General features: G+C 34.0%; 2 protein-coding genes across 3 annotated transcripts; both read right to left on the reverse strand.

Annotated features, from left to right (window-relative positions):
* Nucleotides 1–1,391: 1,391 nt before the first annotated feature.
* Nucleotides 1,392–9,199, reverse strand: ddx55 (DEAD (Asp-Glu-Ala-Asp) box polypeptide 55). Its single transcript, XM_048181305.1, has 14 exons — nucleotides 9,007–9,199; nucleotides 8,871–8,921; nucleotides 8,702–8,788; nucleotides 6,662–6,753; nucleotides 6,523–6,585; nucleotides 6,296–6,445; nucleotides 6,008–6,197; nucleotides 5,682–5,764; nucleotides 4,673–4,804; nucleotides 4,487–4,579; nucleotides 2,750–2,864; nucleotides 2,210–2,378; nucleotides 1,832–2,124; nucleotides 1,392–1,750 (listed from the first exon to the last, which is right to left on the reverse strand). The coding sequence occupies exons 1-14, from the start codon at nucleotides 9,112–9,114 to the stop codon at nucleotides 1,583–1,585; spliced, it is 1,794 nt and encodes a 597-aa protein (XP_048037262.1). The 5' UTR covers nucleotides 9,115–9,199; the 3' UTR covers nucleotides 1,392–1,582.
* Nucleotides 9,200–11,267: 2,068 nt separating this feature from the next.
* Nucleotides 11,268–16,056, reverse strand: tmed2 (transmembrane p24 trafficking protein 2). Of its 2 annotated transcripts, XM_048181306.1 has the most exons (5): nucleotides 15,732–16,056; nucleotides 15,041–15,233; nucleotides 14,140–14,160; nucleotides 13,579–13,686; nucleotides 11,268–12,249 (listed from the first exon to the last, which is right to left on the reverse strand). In XM_048181306.1, exons 1-5 carry the CDS (start codon nucleotides 15,909–15,911, stop codon nucleotides 12,125–12,127), a joined length of 627 nt encoding a protein of 208 aa, XP_048037263.1. In that variant the 5' UTR covers nucleotides 15,912–16,056; the 3' UTR covers nucleotides 11,268–12,124. The 2 variants fall into 2 exon arrangements, with proteins under 2 accessions (XP_048037263.1, XP_048037264.1); XM_048181307.1 differs by lacking the exon at nucleotides 14,140–14,160 and having other exon boundaries at nucleotides 15,732–16,049.
* Between the last annotated feature and the right edge of the window lie 1,627 nt (nucleotides 16,057–17,683).

Below are 17,683 nucleotides of genomic sequence, written 5' to 3' on the forward strand. Positions count from 1 at the left end.
GTCCCTCGCACAATGATGATCATATTTTGTGGGTTCACGGAAATGTTTAGAGAAAAACAGTGTAAAAATGTAAAACATAATAACAAAAATATATTTTAGGTAAAAATAAATAAAAATTGGATTACAATAAATAAATACAACTTAGATAAAAAAAAATTGATAATTAAAATTAAATAAAATACAAAAACAAAAAAGAGCAAATAAATAATTCATCTAACATTAGAAAAAAATCTAATAAATAATAGAAACTGAATATTTTCCTAATAATATTTAGACATATTTATAATATTATTATTTTTTTCACAATATAAATTGGACTTTTAAATTGAAATTTTAGGATGGGGTCCCTCGCACAACGGTGATCATATTTTGCGGGTCCATGGAAATGTTTAGAGAAAAGAGTGTAAAAATGTAAAACATAATAACAAAAATATATTTTAGGTAAAAATAAATAAAAACTGGATTAAAATAAATAAATATAACTTGGATAAAAAAAAGATAAATAAAAAATAAATAAAATACGAAAACAAAAAAAATGAGCAAATAATTCATCTAACAGAAAAAAATCTAATAAATAATAGTAATGAAATATTTTCCTAATAATATTTAGACATATTTATAATATTCTTTTCCCACAATATAAGGCCCAATTTATATCATAAAAAAAAAATATATAAATGTTTAAATATTATTAGGAAAATATTTCATTTCTATTATTTATTACTTTTTTTCTAATGTTAGATGCATTATTTATTTGCTCATTTATTCTTTTCGTATTTTTTATTTTTATTTATCTATTTGTATATACTTATTGTAATCCAATTTTTATTTATTTTTAACTAAAATATATTTTTGTTATGTTTTACAAAAAGGCTTAATTTAAAAAAATAAATAAAAATTAGATTATAATAAATAAAATAAAAAATAAAAAATAAAAAAAGTAAAAAATTAGCAAATATATATTGCATCTAACAGTACAGTGCTACAATGAGTAGGTCAAATTTAACAATTAACTTTACAGAAATTTACAGAATATTCTCCAAATAATATTTAGACAAATGTATATATATTTTTTTTTCATAATATAAATTGGGCCTTTTTAAAATTTCAGGTTTGCACAAGGGTGATCATATTTTGGGAGACGGCGACAGTACCTTGAAATACCATATAAAGTGACTGTGTATTTGACTTACCTACACTAAATTACACATAAGTATAGCAGATGTTTTTTTTCTTTTTTATGTGGTTCAATTGAAACCACCAAATTAGGAATTTGAAATGGTAGTGACATTTCATTTTGTTTCTTTTCCATGTGCTTTATACAGGCATTACTGTTAATAGGAAAATATAGATCATATAATTTCCCAGAGAGACCCTTGGCTTGAAAACACTCAAATTTCCAACAGAAATCTTTATTTTATTAGTTTTTAGCAGTGATGTATATGGAAGATAGTTAATACAAAAGCACATTTGTGATGAAAGCATCCTCCTTTTACAATACAAAGACAATCAGAATGAAAATATCACTGCTGATACAGCATATATACACACTGAAGTCACATGACGTCTCAGACACGACCGCTCATTCTCCATCAGGACTGTGTTTATCTGCTCTTTTGGGATGTGAACTTCCTGCTGAACTCAAGTGCTTGTCAAAGTCCTCTTCACTGATCTTTCCTTTCTTGAGTTTCTTCAGCAGACGCGTGTCACTTAAAAGCTCGTTCAAGTCTTCGTTGTCAACATCTGATTCCTGTGAGCACACAAGTTTAGCATTGACACTTTATATTGGTTTTCTATTCTTATATACGTGAGAAAAAAATGAATAACACACCTCATCCATTTTTCTTTTGGCGGCCTTCTTTTTCTTTCTATCCTTCTTGATCTTCTGCTTGGACCAGGCTTTGTTCTTGATGAAGTTCTTCCTCAATGGCGCCTCTTTCACTTTCTCTTTCTGCTCTGCCAGTCTTTTTTGTCTCTGTTTCTCCCTGTTTTTATCTTTAAACCGGATGGTGTCTGTGTCGATGCTCTCCTGTTTGAAGTTCGGGAAGGTCTTTCCTTTCAGTTCAGGCATTTTGGGCAAACGAAGGAGAGCGAAGCCATGCGCCAGAGCAGCAAAATCCAGGTCTGTACAAGGTACACGTCATTTTAATCAGGTGAATTATCTTGATTATGCCTCTTATTAAAATGTATGACACACAAAGTCACTCACCTTTAATGCGAAATATCAAACTACACTCGTGTTTGGCGTACGCCTGCACACATGATACAAAGGCTTTCATGCCCTTCTCAAACATTGCTCTGTCCTGTAAAGCCATCGCCTTCAGTTTAGGCAGAACGTCAACCACATCTTTCACTGGAGGAAACAACTGAAGGGGACACTGTGGCGAAAAAACACAGAATTATAAAGTACAAACACTATTTTACAAGCTTAAACTCCAACATATAGAATAACGAAACTGAGAATGCAAAGATATTAGGCACAACAGGGTATTTGCACAAATATATGGTGTTAAAAAATTGAGCATGGTGCTAGAAACACCAAGAGCATGGGTTCAATTGCCAGGCAATGCATGAGCTGAAAAGATGCATATCAATGCATGTCGATTTAGATAAAAGCATCAGCCAAATGCATGATTGGAAATGTATTTTTTTTAGTGTGTAAAGCCTAATTTTGTAACTTACCCTATTTATAAGTGCCATAATGCTCACTGATAGTTTGTTAATGAAATAAAGTTTTTCTCTGACTTACCTTTTGATTAATGGACAAAAAATTTACATATGACTCTTCCATTGGTAGGAGAAACACAAGTGCGTTGCCTTGGTTTCCGATGCGCGCCGTTCGTCCACACCGATGCACAAAGGAACTAATGGAAATTTGATGACAAAAATTAGCAACAAAACATTCAAATAGTGTCACCTTTAAAACAGTGTTATTTTATTACTTATTTATATACTATTAATTAATATTTTGAATTAGCTTTTATTTTCTTATTTTCAGGTTCCTTTTTCATTTTATTTTAAGAATTGGTCATTTTGTTTAATACAGAGCCCCTAAAGGGACGTGGTGATGGGAAAAATATGAAATGGGAGGAAAAAATATATTTATGTTCTCTTGCAATTGTTTTGAGAAAGTTTGCGTTCACTCACAAATAACTCAAAAGGTTTGTGAGCGAATGCAAAGTTTCTCAGGGGAAGGCAAACATTTTGCAAGCGAACGCAAAAGCATTGAAATGTAAATTTCCTCCCAATCTCATATTTTTTTCCCCATCACCATGTCCCTTTAGGGGCTCCGTAGTTTAATATTTATATATAACTTTATTTTTATTTCAGTTTTAGTAATTTAAGTACTTCATTTCTAATTTTCACCAAATTTTTATACTTTCACATACATAAACATTGACTAAGACCAAGTTTTAATACTTAAGATAACATTTTTTTACGAAGAATGCTGAAGTTTTATTACTAAATGATAGTGGTTTGTTCAATTCACAAAGCATGAGCAATAGTAACAGTAATGCAAGACTCGGCAACTCTGGCCCTCGAGATCCATTTTCCTGCAGAGTTTTGCTCCAACTTTAATCAAACACACCTGAACAAGCTTTTCAGAATTAGTTGGATGCATCCGAAATCACATACTCTCGAGTAGGTACATTATTTTTTAAATCGGTCCTTAATTATGATTTCACTTTTAACTTTAGTTAGTGTGTAATGTTGCTGTTTGAGCACAAACAACATCTGCAAAGTTACGACACTCAAAGTTCAATGCAAATGAGATATTTTCTTTTTACAGAATTCACTTTTTAAGGACTACAACAAACGGCTGGTAGGGACTACAACAAGCTTCTTCCTGCGTCAGTGACATCACAAACCCCAAAATTTACATAAACCCCACCCCCGAGAACACATAACAAAGGGGGTGAGGCCATGTTGGGCTGCTTTAGAGAAGAAGGAAGAGTTGTTGTAGTAGAGTGTTGTTGACATGCCGTCATTTTACGCCGGACTGCTTCACAAATCAATGAGTTGAATCAACTCCACAGCAACTACATAAATTTATCCACTAACCATTCAGAAACGTCCAGTTTTATTCTAAAAGTTGTAACTTCTTCCTGAGTCTCTCCATCAGTGTCGACTCCGGTTTGAACAATGTAAGGCTGAACACCGTTACTGACAATCCTCATTTTGGCTGCGTGAGATTCTCCAGCTTTGTTGTTGTTGAGCTGTTAAAGCTCCACCCTCTTCTGGAAAGGGGGCGGGGAGCAGCAGCTCATTTGCATTTAAAGGGACACACACAAAAACGGTGTGTTTTTGCTCACACCCAAATAGGAGCAAATTTGACAAGCTCTAAAGCTGTAACGCCTCTAACCTCATGTCAGCTGACTTTATGAGAACTAATCAATGCATGAAATAAATGATGTAATAAACAATTCCAAGAGCCTCAAAAGTTCATACTCTTGAGCTCAAGTATGTTAATGCATGTCCCGGTTACCTCGCACTGCTTGGGGGGTCATACTGAAGCACCCAGTTGACTTCAGGTATGTCGATGCCTCTCGCCATGACGTCTGTGCACACGAGAATCCCACTGCACACAAGCATAATGCATTTATTCTTCATCTATAACTTCCTCTCTGTAAATAGCTAGAAAGGCATCACACTAAATGATGCAGTCCATTACCTCTTCAGCGCACGGAAATCTGCAAAGATCTTGTTTCGTTTATGTTTCATCTTCCCGTGGATGCAGTGGATGCTGACGTTCTTGATCAAGACTTCCAGGGCTTTACCGAAGTACTCCACACAGGCGCAGGTGCTGTGGGTATGACGGGTAATATAATGTTAGGATGGTTGGACAATATCATTAAGATTGGTCAAAAGTTTGGAATAATTAAGATTATTTTAATGCTTTTGATATTTTATTACAATTTAAAGGCGCTATATGTGATAATTTTCATATATTAATCACTTTTTTATTGCCAACGTGTAAACAGCTTGTAATGAAACTTAAAGAGCAAGACCTTCCCTGACTTCCTAGGTTGTCTATAAAAGCCTGTAGACTCTGCAAAATCAATAAAGATGTAATGTTTACGCTCACAAAAGCCTCTCTTCCATTCAATGACACATGAAATGAATGCTTATACAATGTTCAGGGTAATGCCAAAAGAGCCCTTCTGTACTGTAATGTCAATGTTTCATACAAAGAAAAGTAGTCTTACATATACTTTATAATCAAGCTATCATAATAGTGTAATTTTAATCACCTCATCTGTTGACATGATGCCGGTAAATCACAGAACTGCTGCAAACGTATCCACATCACTATGATCAGATGCTTTCTTCACCGCTGTTTTCTCACCGCTGTCATTTTTGTTGTGTTTATTTCTTTATTTTTTTTCAGGACGTTTAATCACATTCAGTCTCTTGTTCGTTACGTTATGAGCAATAAGTTGTAGTTCACTTAACAGCCACCAGTGTCACTAATAACAAGGTTTCTGATTTCTACATATAGCTCCTTTAAAAGAACTGTTTTCCATTTGAAAGTGAATTTCACAATATTACCGTTTTCACTGTATTTTTGGTCAAATAAATGCAGCCTTGGTGAGCAAGAGACTTCTTTCAAAAACATTGAAAATCTTAATTATTCGAAACGTTTGACCGGTACTGTATGTGGCAAAATCAGTCGAACAAACCTGAAGAACACAAGATGCTTCTCATGTTTATGCTGCCTGAGAAACGCCACCAAAGTGTTGAACTTCTCCTCTGCTCGACACATCTACACATAATGAAGAACAGGTTTAGATAAACCACACAAACACTGAGAATTAGTTCAAACAAGCTTATATACCCAAGTAAAATTCCTTCATAATGACACATATATTATAAAGTAAATGTGGTCAATCAATGCTGATTTCATGTCATAATTAACTGAATAACTTTCTGAAACGCCCATGAAAAGGCATGACTGTGCATTTGTAAATCAGTCTCTGCTTGTTACAGACGGTTATAACTGACTCACTAGGTAATAATTGCTGAGTCTGGATGGGGTTTTCTGCACGCTCGAGGCCTCCACTCCTTTCTCCTTCACTGTGATACGCACAGGGTTGCGCAGACCCGCCCTCACCAGCTTCTCCAGCTCTTGCGTCTGTGTGGCGGAGAAAAGCCCTGTGCGCCGCTGCTTGGGCAAATACCCCAGAATAGTGTTTAAACTGAGGAGGCAAAGAAAAAAGCTGCATTAGTTAATAGACTGTCATTTATGAATTATGAATTTCATATTTTTTTCTGACTGATGATAGAAGAACATTACCTGGCTTCAAAGCCCATGTCCAGCAATCGGTCAGCCTCATCCAGGACTAGAACGTCCAGAGACTTCACAGCGGTGGCCAAATCAAGTCCATCTGCCTTCCTCCTAAACATGTCCTCTAATCGGCCAGGGGTCGCAATTATGATATTGGCTCTGCGAAGAGCACAGGACATTATATTTGCTTCCAGATTTAGTTTTAGATGGTAGAAAACAGCAGTCCAAATACTCACCCCTGAGTCTTAAACTTCTCTACATCCTCAATAGGGTTGCTTCCACCAATTAAGAGAATCTGTCTGAAAACAGACACATGTTTTGTAAGTTTTACATCCTCACACGGTACAGTAGATACAGTAGATGCTTTAATCTCACCTAAACTGAGGAAACCCCTGCAGAAACTGGCCCATCACCTCACTGATCTGCAGCGCCAGCTCACGGGTGGGCGTTATGATCAATGCACCCACCTGACAACGCAGTACAATAGACACTAGATGAGTAGAGCTCGTTGGGACATACTTTGATGTTGGATTGACAAAGCTGTATGAAAGTTTGAATGTTTTATAAGCTTTAAATTTAGTGGAGTGGAAAGAGAAAGAAAGAGAGGCATAGCTAGCATGAATTAACATGTTTTAGCACATTGCTAACATGAATTAGCATGTTTTGCTAGCATGTTTTAATAGGTTGCTAGCATGAATTAACATGTTGTTAGGATGTTTCTTACATGATTTAACATGATTAAATTTAACATAATATGATATTAACATGAATTAACAAAATGCTAGCATCATTTAACATGTTGGCATTATTAACATGGTTTAACAGATTGTTAACATGAATTAGCATGTTTTTCTAACATGTTTTAATAGGTTTGTCAGCATGAATTAGCATGTTCTTAGCATGATTAGCTTTTTGTTAGGATGTTTCTTCCATAATTTAACATGTTTAAATTTAACATAATTAACATGACACTAACATGAATTAACACATTGCTAGCATGAATTGACATGTTGAAAGCATGATTTAACATTTTGCTATCATGTTTTAGCACATTGCTAACATTAATTTGCATGTTGCTAGCCTGTTTTAACATGTTGGCATTATTAACATGTTTTAACACACTGTTAGCATGAATTAGCATGCTTTGCTAGCATGTTTTAATAGGTTGCTAGAATGAATTTGCATGTTGTTAGCATGAATTAATATTGTGCTAACATGATTTAACACATTGGTAACATGTTTTATCACAATGTTAGAATGATTAGCATGTTGCTAACATTCTGTTAGCATAATTTAACATGTTGTCATTATTAACACATGTTGTGTTTTAACACATTGTATGAATGACTGTATGATTGATTAGTATGAATTAACTTGTTAACACTTTTTAACATGTTGCTAGCATGAATTAGAATGTTCATAATATGATTTAACATGTTTGCTAAAATGAATTAACATGTTGTTAGCATGTTTTTTTGATGATGTTAGAATGATTAGCATGTTTCTTTCATGATTTAACATGTTAGCATAATTAACATGATACTAACATGAATTGGCACATTGCTAACATGATTTTAAAAATTGCTATCATTTTAGCACGTTGTTAACATGAATTAGCATTTTGCTAGCATGATTTAACACATTGCTAACCTGTTTTAACATTGTTGACATAATTAGCATGTTTTAATACATTGCTAGCATTAATTAGCATGTTGCTAACATGATATAATGCATTTAACATACTGATAGCATGATTTAACATATTGCTACCATGTTTTAACATATTGTTAACATGAATTAGCATGTTGCTAAGTGTGTTTGTAAGAAAAAATATCCACATTTATAACTTTATAAACTATAATCACTGGCTTCCATACGCGAGTCGATTCCAGGAAGAGTGAACTCCGTGGAAGCACAGACAATAGAGCAAAGTTTAAGGTTGTTGCCAAGCCCTATTTGTTTGAACCACAAGAGGCGTCTACTCTCACGTGAGCTTACGCTACTCTTACATCATACGGCGGAACTCGACTCTCTAAAAGTTGTAATTATGAATATTTTTCTTACAAAAATGCATCGCTTCACTTCAGAAGGCCTTTATTAACTGTATGGATTACATTTATCAAGGATGGATGTGCTTTTTTGGGCTTCAAAAAAAAGGGTACCATTCACTCCTATTACAAAGCTGGGAAGAGAGGTTAATTTTTAATATAACTCAGATTGTGTTCATCTGAAAGAAGAAAGTCATTTACACCTAGGAAGGCTTGAGGGATAATTTTCATTTTTGGGTGAACTATCCCTTTAAATAGTAGATCAGTATGTCAGCTTTGACCAATGTGGATGAACTACACCTATTTCTTTCTGCAAACATCTGATGAATAAGAAAACTATATGTAAATTGATCATCTTAATACACACCTGCATCTTTTTTAACTTCTCTTCTCGCTTTAGGAGAATTTCTAATATAGGAATCACAAATGCCAGAGTCTTCCCACTGCCAGTCACCTGAAATTACACTGATTATGAAACACATCTGTGACATTTCTCAGACAGATTATGATAAAAAAATACATATTCAGATACTCACCGCTTCAGCAGCCACATCTTTATTACTCATAAAGAGAGGGATGCAGGCAGCCTGAAATTGAGGAGTTAATAAACAGTAAATAATCTGATGATAAACATGCGAGGACAGATAAACTGGATACTAATCAAATGAATACCTGAACAGGAGTCATATATGTAAATTTCAGCTCTGTAAGCGTCTGTAATATGCTTTCATGTAATTTCACAGGTAAACTCTCCCATTTTCCATCGGTAATGTTTTCCATAATTCATGAGTTTAGATGAGTCTGATCCATAAAAGTAAACACATGAGGAGAAGATGTGTGCTTCACGCAATACGCTCCGGATGGGAAAAATGCGGCTGCTACAAACGTTCCGCATCGCCTCTGTAAGACACCAGTCTTCCTCCAGGGGGCGTTTGGTGAATTAGAGCTGAATCATCGATTCAGAAAACTCAAAATGATGTTTGTTTTGTTGGCCTTTATGTCCTAAGAAGCATAATCGTTTAAAGGATTAGTTCACTTTCAAATTAAAATTTGATAATTTACTCACCCCCATGTCATCCAAGATGTTTATGTCTTTCTTTCTTCAATGAAGAAAGAAGTGAAGGCTTTTGACGGAAAACATTCCAGGATTTTTCTCCATATAGTGGACTTCAATGGACTCCAAACGGTTGAAGGTCAAAATTACAGTTTCAGTGCAGCTTCAAAGAGCCCTACATGATCCCAGACGAGAATAATGGTCTTATCTAGAGAAACAATTGCTCATTTCTAAAAAAAAAAAAATACAATTTTATACATTTTAACCATAAATGCTCATCTTGAACTAGCTCTCTTCTTCTTCTCTATTAGAATTCCGGCAGTGTATACACTGCTAAGTGTATTACTGCCCTCCACAGGTCAAAGTTTGAACTAACTTGTTATATACTTGCACTAGCATATTGTATATGACAATTTAGTTAGAGATGAGGAAGAAGAGACCTAGTTTAAGATGAGCATTTATGGTTAAAATGTATAAAATTTTAATTTTTTTTTTTAAATGAGTGATGGTTTCTCTAGATAAGACTCTTATTCCTTGTCTGGTATTGTTTAAAGCCCTTTGAAGCTGCAATGAAACTCTAATTTTGACCTTCAACCGATTGGAGGCCATTGAAGTCCATTATATGGAGAAAATCCTGGAATGTTTTCATCAAAAACCTTAATTTCTTTTCGACTGAAGAAAGAAAGACATGAACATCTTGGATGACATGGGGGTGAGTAAATTATCAGGAAATTTTAATTTGAAAGTGAACTAATCCTTTAAATCTGTTAACTGTCACTGGCCCACAGCCATTACATATTTAAAACAGTAATATTCTATACCAAACCTAAACTAATCTTGACAAACTAAATATCATTTGAAAGCTTAGAATCTCTCTGATTTTCAAAATAAATTACAGAGGAGCAGTAATTTATCAATTTGCAACAAGCATATTTTCATACTCATAAGGCATGTTCAGACCTTTATTTTGAAATAGTGATGAACATGAAAAATCATGAAAGATTGGTTGAAACATGTTTGTTTTCATGCCAAGAGTCCAAAAGATAACATCCATCCAATTTTTTTGAGAAAAAAAGGTCTGAAAATGTTTTTTAATAGAAAAAAATATATACATTTATGATTGTGGCGGCGATCTATAACCCACATACATGTTGTTTTTATGTTTATTAGAGGCTGAATTCATATCAAATTCTGCCAAACTTCCCATACTACTTCTATATAGAATGTCTATTTCATAAATTGTATGAAAATAATGGAAATATATGGTTCAGATCACTCAAACCATATATGGAAGTGGCCTTTATATGGTCAGTAATGGAGCTTGGTCGTCATCTAGTGAAAAAGTGTGGTACTGCGCCCAAACAAAATCTTACTGAAAGTTCATTTTTTGAGATATCAACCTGGAATTTGGAACACAACTTGTTCAGATTTTTGGCTTTGATTTCCTTGCAGTTTTAGAGTAAAACTTATTTTATATCAAATATATTTTTACATTTTCATAAATTTAAGTTATTTCACTTCTACAATAATCTGCCAAATTTCATCTTTAAAACAAGACCAGCCTTATGTCTATATTCCAAAGTATTCTTGAATTACAACCATTTCATTTTGGATAGTGCATTTTCATGTCTATAAAAAAACTGTCTATGACAGTTAACAGGTTAAATAAATGATTTGATGACCTAAACAATAAAAATATTAGGCCGCTGAATATACGATCAGCAATGAGAAAAGTAACACGTACCATGTGACAAATAAATTCGTTAAATCGGACTAACCACGAAAAGGAAAACATTTGACATTTAGTTATATATATTATAACAGATAAAAAAAATATACATGACACATCAATGTTAAAAAATGATTTAAAAAAAACACATTTTAAGAACATGTTTCATGTTTATTAAATCAAATCCATATTTGACATACATATTCATTGAACTTCAGAAGTTTACAGTTTTATCATCAGTTTCCCAGTAGTCTTAGCCAAATAATTTTGCATTTTATTTATAAGAGTTGGTTTAGACAACAAAAACGGTACAAAACTACATAAAGAACTCCCTGTGTGAAGAAACTGAAGATAAAGAGAAGAAAAATAAATTGGGCCTACCCTTCCTAAACATTTAAAAACACACCAGAAAAATCTGCAAAAGTAACTAAGCAGTCATTTTTATCACTTTACCAGCATCAGGTTTAAATATGTGCCATGGAGGTTGTTGGCATAACTAAATGTGATAATGAGCAGTGAATATGGCATGAAATGTGTTTGCCGTGACAGTTCCTGACATTTAAGTCAGTGACTACTGTACTGACTTCCCATTTGCTCACAACAATGGCTTTGTTATAGCTTAATTACAAAATGCTATTTCAAACAATCCTAAAGCAAGTTCTTTCATTGGGGGAACACCATAACATCACCTTTACTTCATTCTCGTAGTAATGTGCAATTGTAACAGTACTGGAGAAAAACACCAAGCAAAAAAACAAAAAGGAAAAAAAAAAAGAAAGATGCCTGATCCAAACAAGTTGGGCTAAAACAAAATCAATGAATTAATTTGTTATCGAACTTGCACCCTTTACCAAAACAAACAATGAAGAGATTTACAAGTGGGGCAAATGAAAACAAAAAGACTTGTGGACTAGCGAACAACCAAGTTCTTCTGATCTCTGTTGAATTGGACGTCCAATTCGTGAAACTGGTAAATCACAGACTCAATGTGTTTATGTTGAGGGTTTTTATACGACTCTCCGCACTTCAAAGAATCTCTTCAGGTAGTAAATCTGTCCGAGGGTCATGGCCACCAGCACCAGAGCCTCAAAGAAGGACCACAGCACCACCCTGCTGTTCGTGTTGTCATTGACTGGAGGACAGAGACAAAAATACACAAAGGCAAGCTTAATGTTTAAAGGTGAAAAAGAGAGAGAAAAAAATAATAATAATTCAAAGGCCATTTAAATGCAATTTTTTTCTGGTGTCATGTAAAACTAAATTTTCAAAGGGGCATTTAAACATGAATATATCTGCTGGTGTCATTTAAAAAAAATATTAATAATAATAATACTAATAATTCAAAGGCCATTTAAACATGCATATCTGCTGGTGTCATATTAAAAAAAAAGTATTAATAATAATAATAATAATAATAATTCAAAGGCCATTTATACATGCATATTTCTGCTGGTGTCATTTAAAAACTGTAATAATAATTCAAAGGCCATTTAAACATGCAAATTTTTTTGGGGAAATGAAAAAAAATAATTCAAAGGCCATTTAAACATGCATATTTCTGCTGGTTTCATATTAAAAATAATAATAATAATAATAATAATAATTTAAAGCCATTTAAACATGCATATATCTGCTGGTGTCATATTTTTAAAAAAATGTATTATTAATAATAATAATAATAATAATAATAATAATAATAATAATAATAATAATTCAAAGGCCATTTATACATGCATATTTCTGCTGGTGTCATTTAAAAACTAATAATAATAATAATAATAATAATAATTTAAAGCCATTTAAACAAAAAATTTCTGGGAACGAAAAAAAATAATTCAAAGGCCATGTAAACATGCATATTTCTGCTGGTTTCATATTTTAAAAAATTAATAATAATAATTTAAAGGCCATTTAAACATGCATATTAGAAACGTACAAAAAATAATAATTCAAAGGCAATTTAAACATGCATATTTCTGCTGGTTTCATATTTAAAAAAAAAAAAAAAATAATAATAATAATAATAATGATTTAAAGGCCATTTAAACATGCAAATTCCTGCTGGTTTCATATATCAAAAAATGTATAACAACAACAATAAGAATAATAATAATAATAATCACAACAACAACAACAACAATAATAATTTAAAGGTCATTTTAACATGCATATTTTTTCTGGGGTCACATAAAAAAAAATTCACAAAGTCATTTAAAAATGCAAATTTCTGCTGGTTTCATGTCAAAAATGTAATAATATTAATAATAATAATTTAAAGGCCATTTAAACATGCATATTTTTCCTGGGATGATAAAATGATCTTTCGACATAACTTTCAAAAAAAAAACATTCCATCCCATCATTTAAAACAGACGGACACAAACTCAGAGCTCATCTAATTATGTTAATATCAAATAATAAGGCTGGATTGATCACATGATCAGTGAAGAGGATGTCTTACTTGCGCGGTGTATTCTCTCTCGGACCTCCATGTATTCCTGCTCATGTTTGACCGCCGTCATGGCAACCGCCAGCTCATTGATCATCTCCTCCAGCTTATTCTGATGAGCTGGAAATAAATTAATAGGAATTTACTCATGGTGATTGAATCAAACAAATTGCAGCGTATGCAGCATGCAAATATAACACACCAATTTTTACAAACAGCAATATACAAGTTTGTAATCACATAACCCCATATTATACATGCAAGAGTTGACAGGTCATAAACAGCTTTAGTTATTGGTGCATTAATAAAAACACTCATCGTATATATACAGCATAAACCAGAATGGACAAATCAGGCAATGGGAACTTCAAATAAACCTCTCCTTTCCATTCATGTTATGTCTTTAACACAAAACCCACAGCTCACTCTTCAGGTTTAACCCGCATCTTTATACGAGCACGAGTCAGTAAACGTTCAGATCATTTCTTTACACACACAGGTGAAAGTTTAAGTGTTAGATTGAAGTTTAAAGATCAACCAATGTTAAAAATCTACTATACAGTCTATTCCTACCATCCCAGCTGTCACCACCTCCTGGAGAGGGAAGAAAGTCACGTTAGAAGTAAAAAAAGATTATTTTGGTAACACTTTAGATAAATACATTAGCTAATATGACTAACAATGAAAACTAGTAAACTTCTTCGTTAATTTTCAGTTTTAATACATCTAATATATTATTAAAATCAATTTGTTAACTTGTTAACATTATTTAATGGACTTGAACTAACAAAGGTATTAGCTAATGCATTAACTAAAGGACCTTACTGTAAAGTGTTACCATTATTTTTTTCTTCAAATAATTAAAATTAAAAATTTAATACTTTCTCTAATATACAGTAGTGGCCAGAAATGATGTCCGGAGGAGATATTAGTTTTTAATGACCCTACAAGTTCAATTAAACCATCAAAATATGAAGAAAATATATTTTTTAAATATGAGGGAAGAACAAAACACTGAATTTGGTTCAGGTATTTAACTGACAATAATTTGGCAAAAAAGGCAAACTACAGCTACAGATTTTATTTTACATTGCATACATGCAAACATACAAAGCATACATTGTTTTTGCACGTATTTGTAAAAATGATGCTGCCACAATTTGTCATGTTTCATTGCATTATTATCACAAATTAAATCAAAGCACAACTACATAACATGCTTAAAATCTTTATGAAATTTAAATAATATTTAAAGATGTCACTTTAGGCCACTACTGTACAATTTATAGCCAATTAAATATTTAAGAACTAGCCAGAAAATATTATATTCATTACAAAAATGCACATTTCCACAACTTTATCATTGCATTTTCCAGCTCTCTGATATTCCCAGGTTTTCGGTGAGCGTGGAAACCCTGCCATATGGTGCAAAAGAGACTTCCTAGAAAAAGCTTGCGTCAGTTTCTGCTCTCACCCTCTGTCTCCATGTCCTGTCCTTTGGGCGCCTCGCCGATGTCGATGGTGAACATCACAATCTTAGGGGTCATGGTGGACATCTTGTTGCTGAAGCAGAACTTGTAGGTTCCGTCCATATGGGCGGCTACAGAATACTTCCCGCTGGACTCACGGTCTCCTTTATAGATCTGCTTCCCATCTGGACCTGTTATCTGATAATGACAAACAATACATTAGATTAAATTAGACTCAACTTTAACTTTAACAGGTACATGACAGGTGCTCCATCGATCTATTTATATATTAACACCGTCTTTACATCAGCTACTGCCTCAAAAAAATGACAGTACTATGTATTTATATGGTACTTTAGTACACGCAATACTAAGCAAACTATTGGATTACCATGATACCAGAACCAAAACACCACGGTAATACCAGAGTATTTGTTTTGTTTAACAACTATCTAAGCAAAATAGCATAAAACAAAATCATATTACTTTCCCATTTAACCTTGACTCGTCTAAATGTTATCTAGACAATACATTATAAGCTCTAATCACTCTCAACCAGTAATTCACTTCCGGCTCCATCCACCATCTGGAGTGAGCAGACAGCGATAGCTGCAAACACTCTATAGCGGCTGTTTATGGTCTACTATATCTTTCTAATGACATTTAATAACATTATAAGTGTATTTTAATGCCCACCTCCACGTCGATGTCCAGAAACCCTCCCTCGGCGACCTCAAACATCAGGCCCATCTTCGTGCCCGAGTTCACGCGCTCATAGAAACACTCCTCCGCGTGCGCGTCTATGCTCACAAAATAGCCGCTCGCCGTGTAAGACAGCGCGCAGAGGAGCACGACGAGTTCCGAGAACGTAAACATGTTTGGTGCGGTGTATTAATGGAGGATAAAACCCATAAAAGAGAGTTTACGCCGCACGGCACCGATAAAGGCGGAGACTGACAAGCGCTAGCTGCGCTACTGATGATGCCACGTCAAGCTTTAGACGAGCCGCCCGATGGGACAAAAAGGTACCGGAGGCAGTTCGCGTTTGGAAAACAAAAAACTACAGCGGAGCGTTATCGATTTATTTTATTTTATGTACTAATACAACATTTATTTTGTTAAAAAAATAAAATCACTATAATGTAACTCAGAAAAAATGTTAGATGTTGAAATTAAATAGGTCTAGTATGTTATAATTAGGGCTGTCAAACGATTAATCATGATTCATCGCATACAAAATAAAAGTTTGAGTTTCTATAATACAGGTGCTGGTCATATAATTAGAATATCGTGAAAAAGTTCTTTTTTTATTGTAAATTATTTTAAAAAATGAAACTTTCATTTATACTAGATTCCCTACATGAAAAGTAAAACATTTCAAAAGTTTTTTTTTTTAAATTTGTTGATTAGAGCGTACAGCTAATGAAAGTCCAAAATCCAGTATCTCAAAATATTAGAATATTTATATTTGAGTTTCATTAAATGACCATCCCTACAGTATAAATTCTGGGTATCTCTTGTTCTTTGAAACCACACTAATGGGGAAGACTGCTGACTTGGCAGTGGTCCAGGAGACAATCATTGACACCCTCCACAAAGAGAGTAAGTCACAGATGGTCATTACTGAATGTGGTGGCTGTTCACAGAGTGATGTATCAAAGCATATTAAATGCAAAGTTGACTAGAAGGAAGAAATTGGGTAGGCAAAGGTGCACAAGCAACAGGGATGACCACAAGCTTGAGAATACTGTCAAGTAAAGCCGATTCAAACACTTGGGAGAGCTTCACAATGAGTCAAATGAAGCCGGAGTCAGCGCATCAAGAGTCACCACACTCAGACATCTTCAGGAAAAGGACTACCAAGCCACTTCTGAAACAGAAACAACGTCAGAAGCATCTTACCTGGGCTAAGGAGAAAAAGAACTGGACAGTGAAGAGTGGTCGAAAGTCCTCTTTTCAGATAAAAGTAAATTTTGCATTTCATGTTGAAATCATGGTTCCAGAGTCTGAAGGAAGACTGGAGAGGCACAGAATCCAAGCTGCTTGAAGTCTAGTGTGAAGTTTCTGAAGTCAGAAATGATTTGGGGGGGCCGTGACGTCTGCTGGTGTTGGTCCATTGTGTTTTATCAAGTGCAAAGTCAATGCAGCCATCTTCCAGGAGATTTTGGAGCACTTTATGCTTCCATCTGCTGACAAGCTTTATGGAGATGCTGATTTCCTTTTCCAGCAGGACTTTAGCACCTGCCCACAGTGTAAAAACCACTTCAAAGTGGTTTGCTGACCATGATATTACTGTGTTTTATTGGCCAGCCAACATGCCTGACCCCTGAATCTATGGGATATTTTCAAGAGAAAGATGAGAAACAGTCGATCCAACAATATACAGATGATCTGAAGGCTCAGTAGTGCCTCAGCAGTGCCACAGGCTGATCACTTCCATGACACACTTCACTGATGCTGTAATTTGTGCTAGGAGCAAGTCATTTGCTGTAATATGTGCTGCCGACCAAGTATTGAGTGCACAAATGAACATACTTTAAAGAACTTGAACTTTTCTGTTTTGAAAATCCATTTTTTGATTGATCTTAGGAAATATTCTAATATTTTGAGATACTGGATTTTGGACTTTCATGAGCTGTATGCTCTAA

The sequence above is a fragment of the Megalobrama amblycephala genome, linkage group LG2, assembly GCF_018812025.1.
Source record: "Megalobrama amblycephala isolate DHTTF-2021 linkage group LG2, ASM1881202v1, whole genome shotgun sequence".
Classification (NCBI taxonomy): Eukaryota; Metazoa; Chordata; class Actinopteri; order Cypriniformes; family Xenocyprididae; genus Megalobrama; species Megalobrama amblycephala.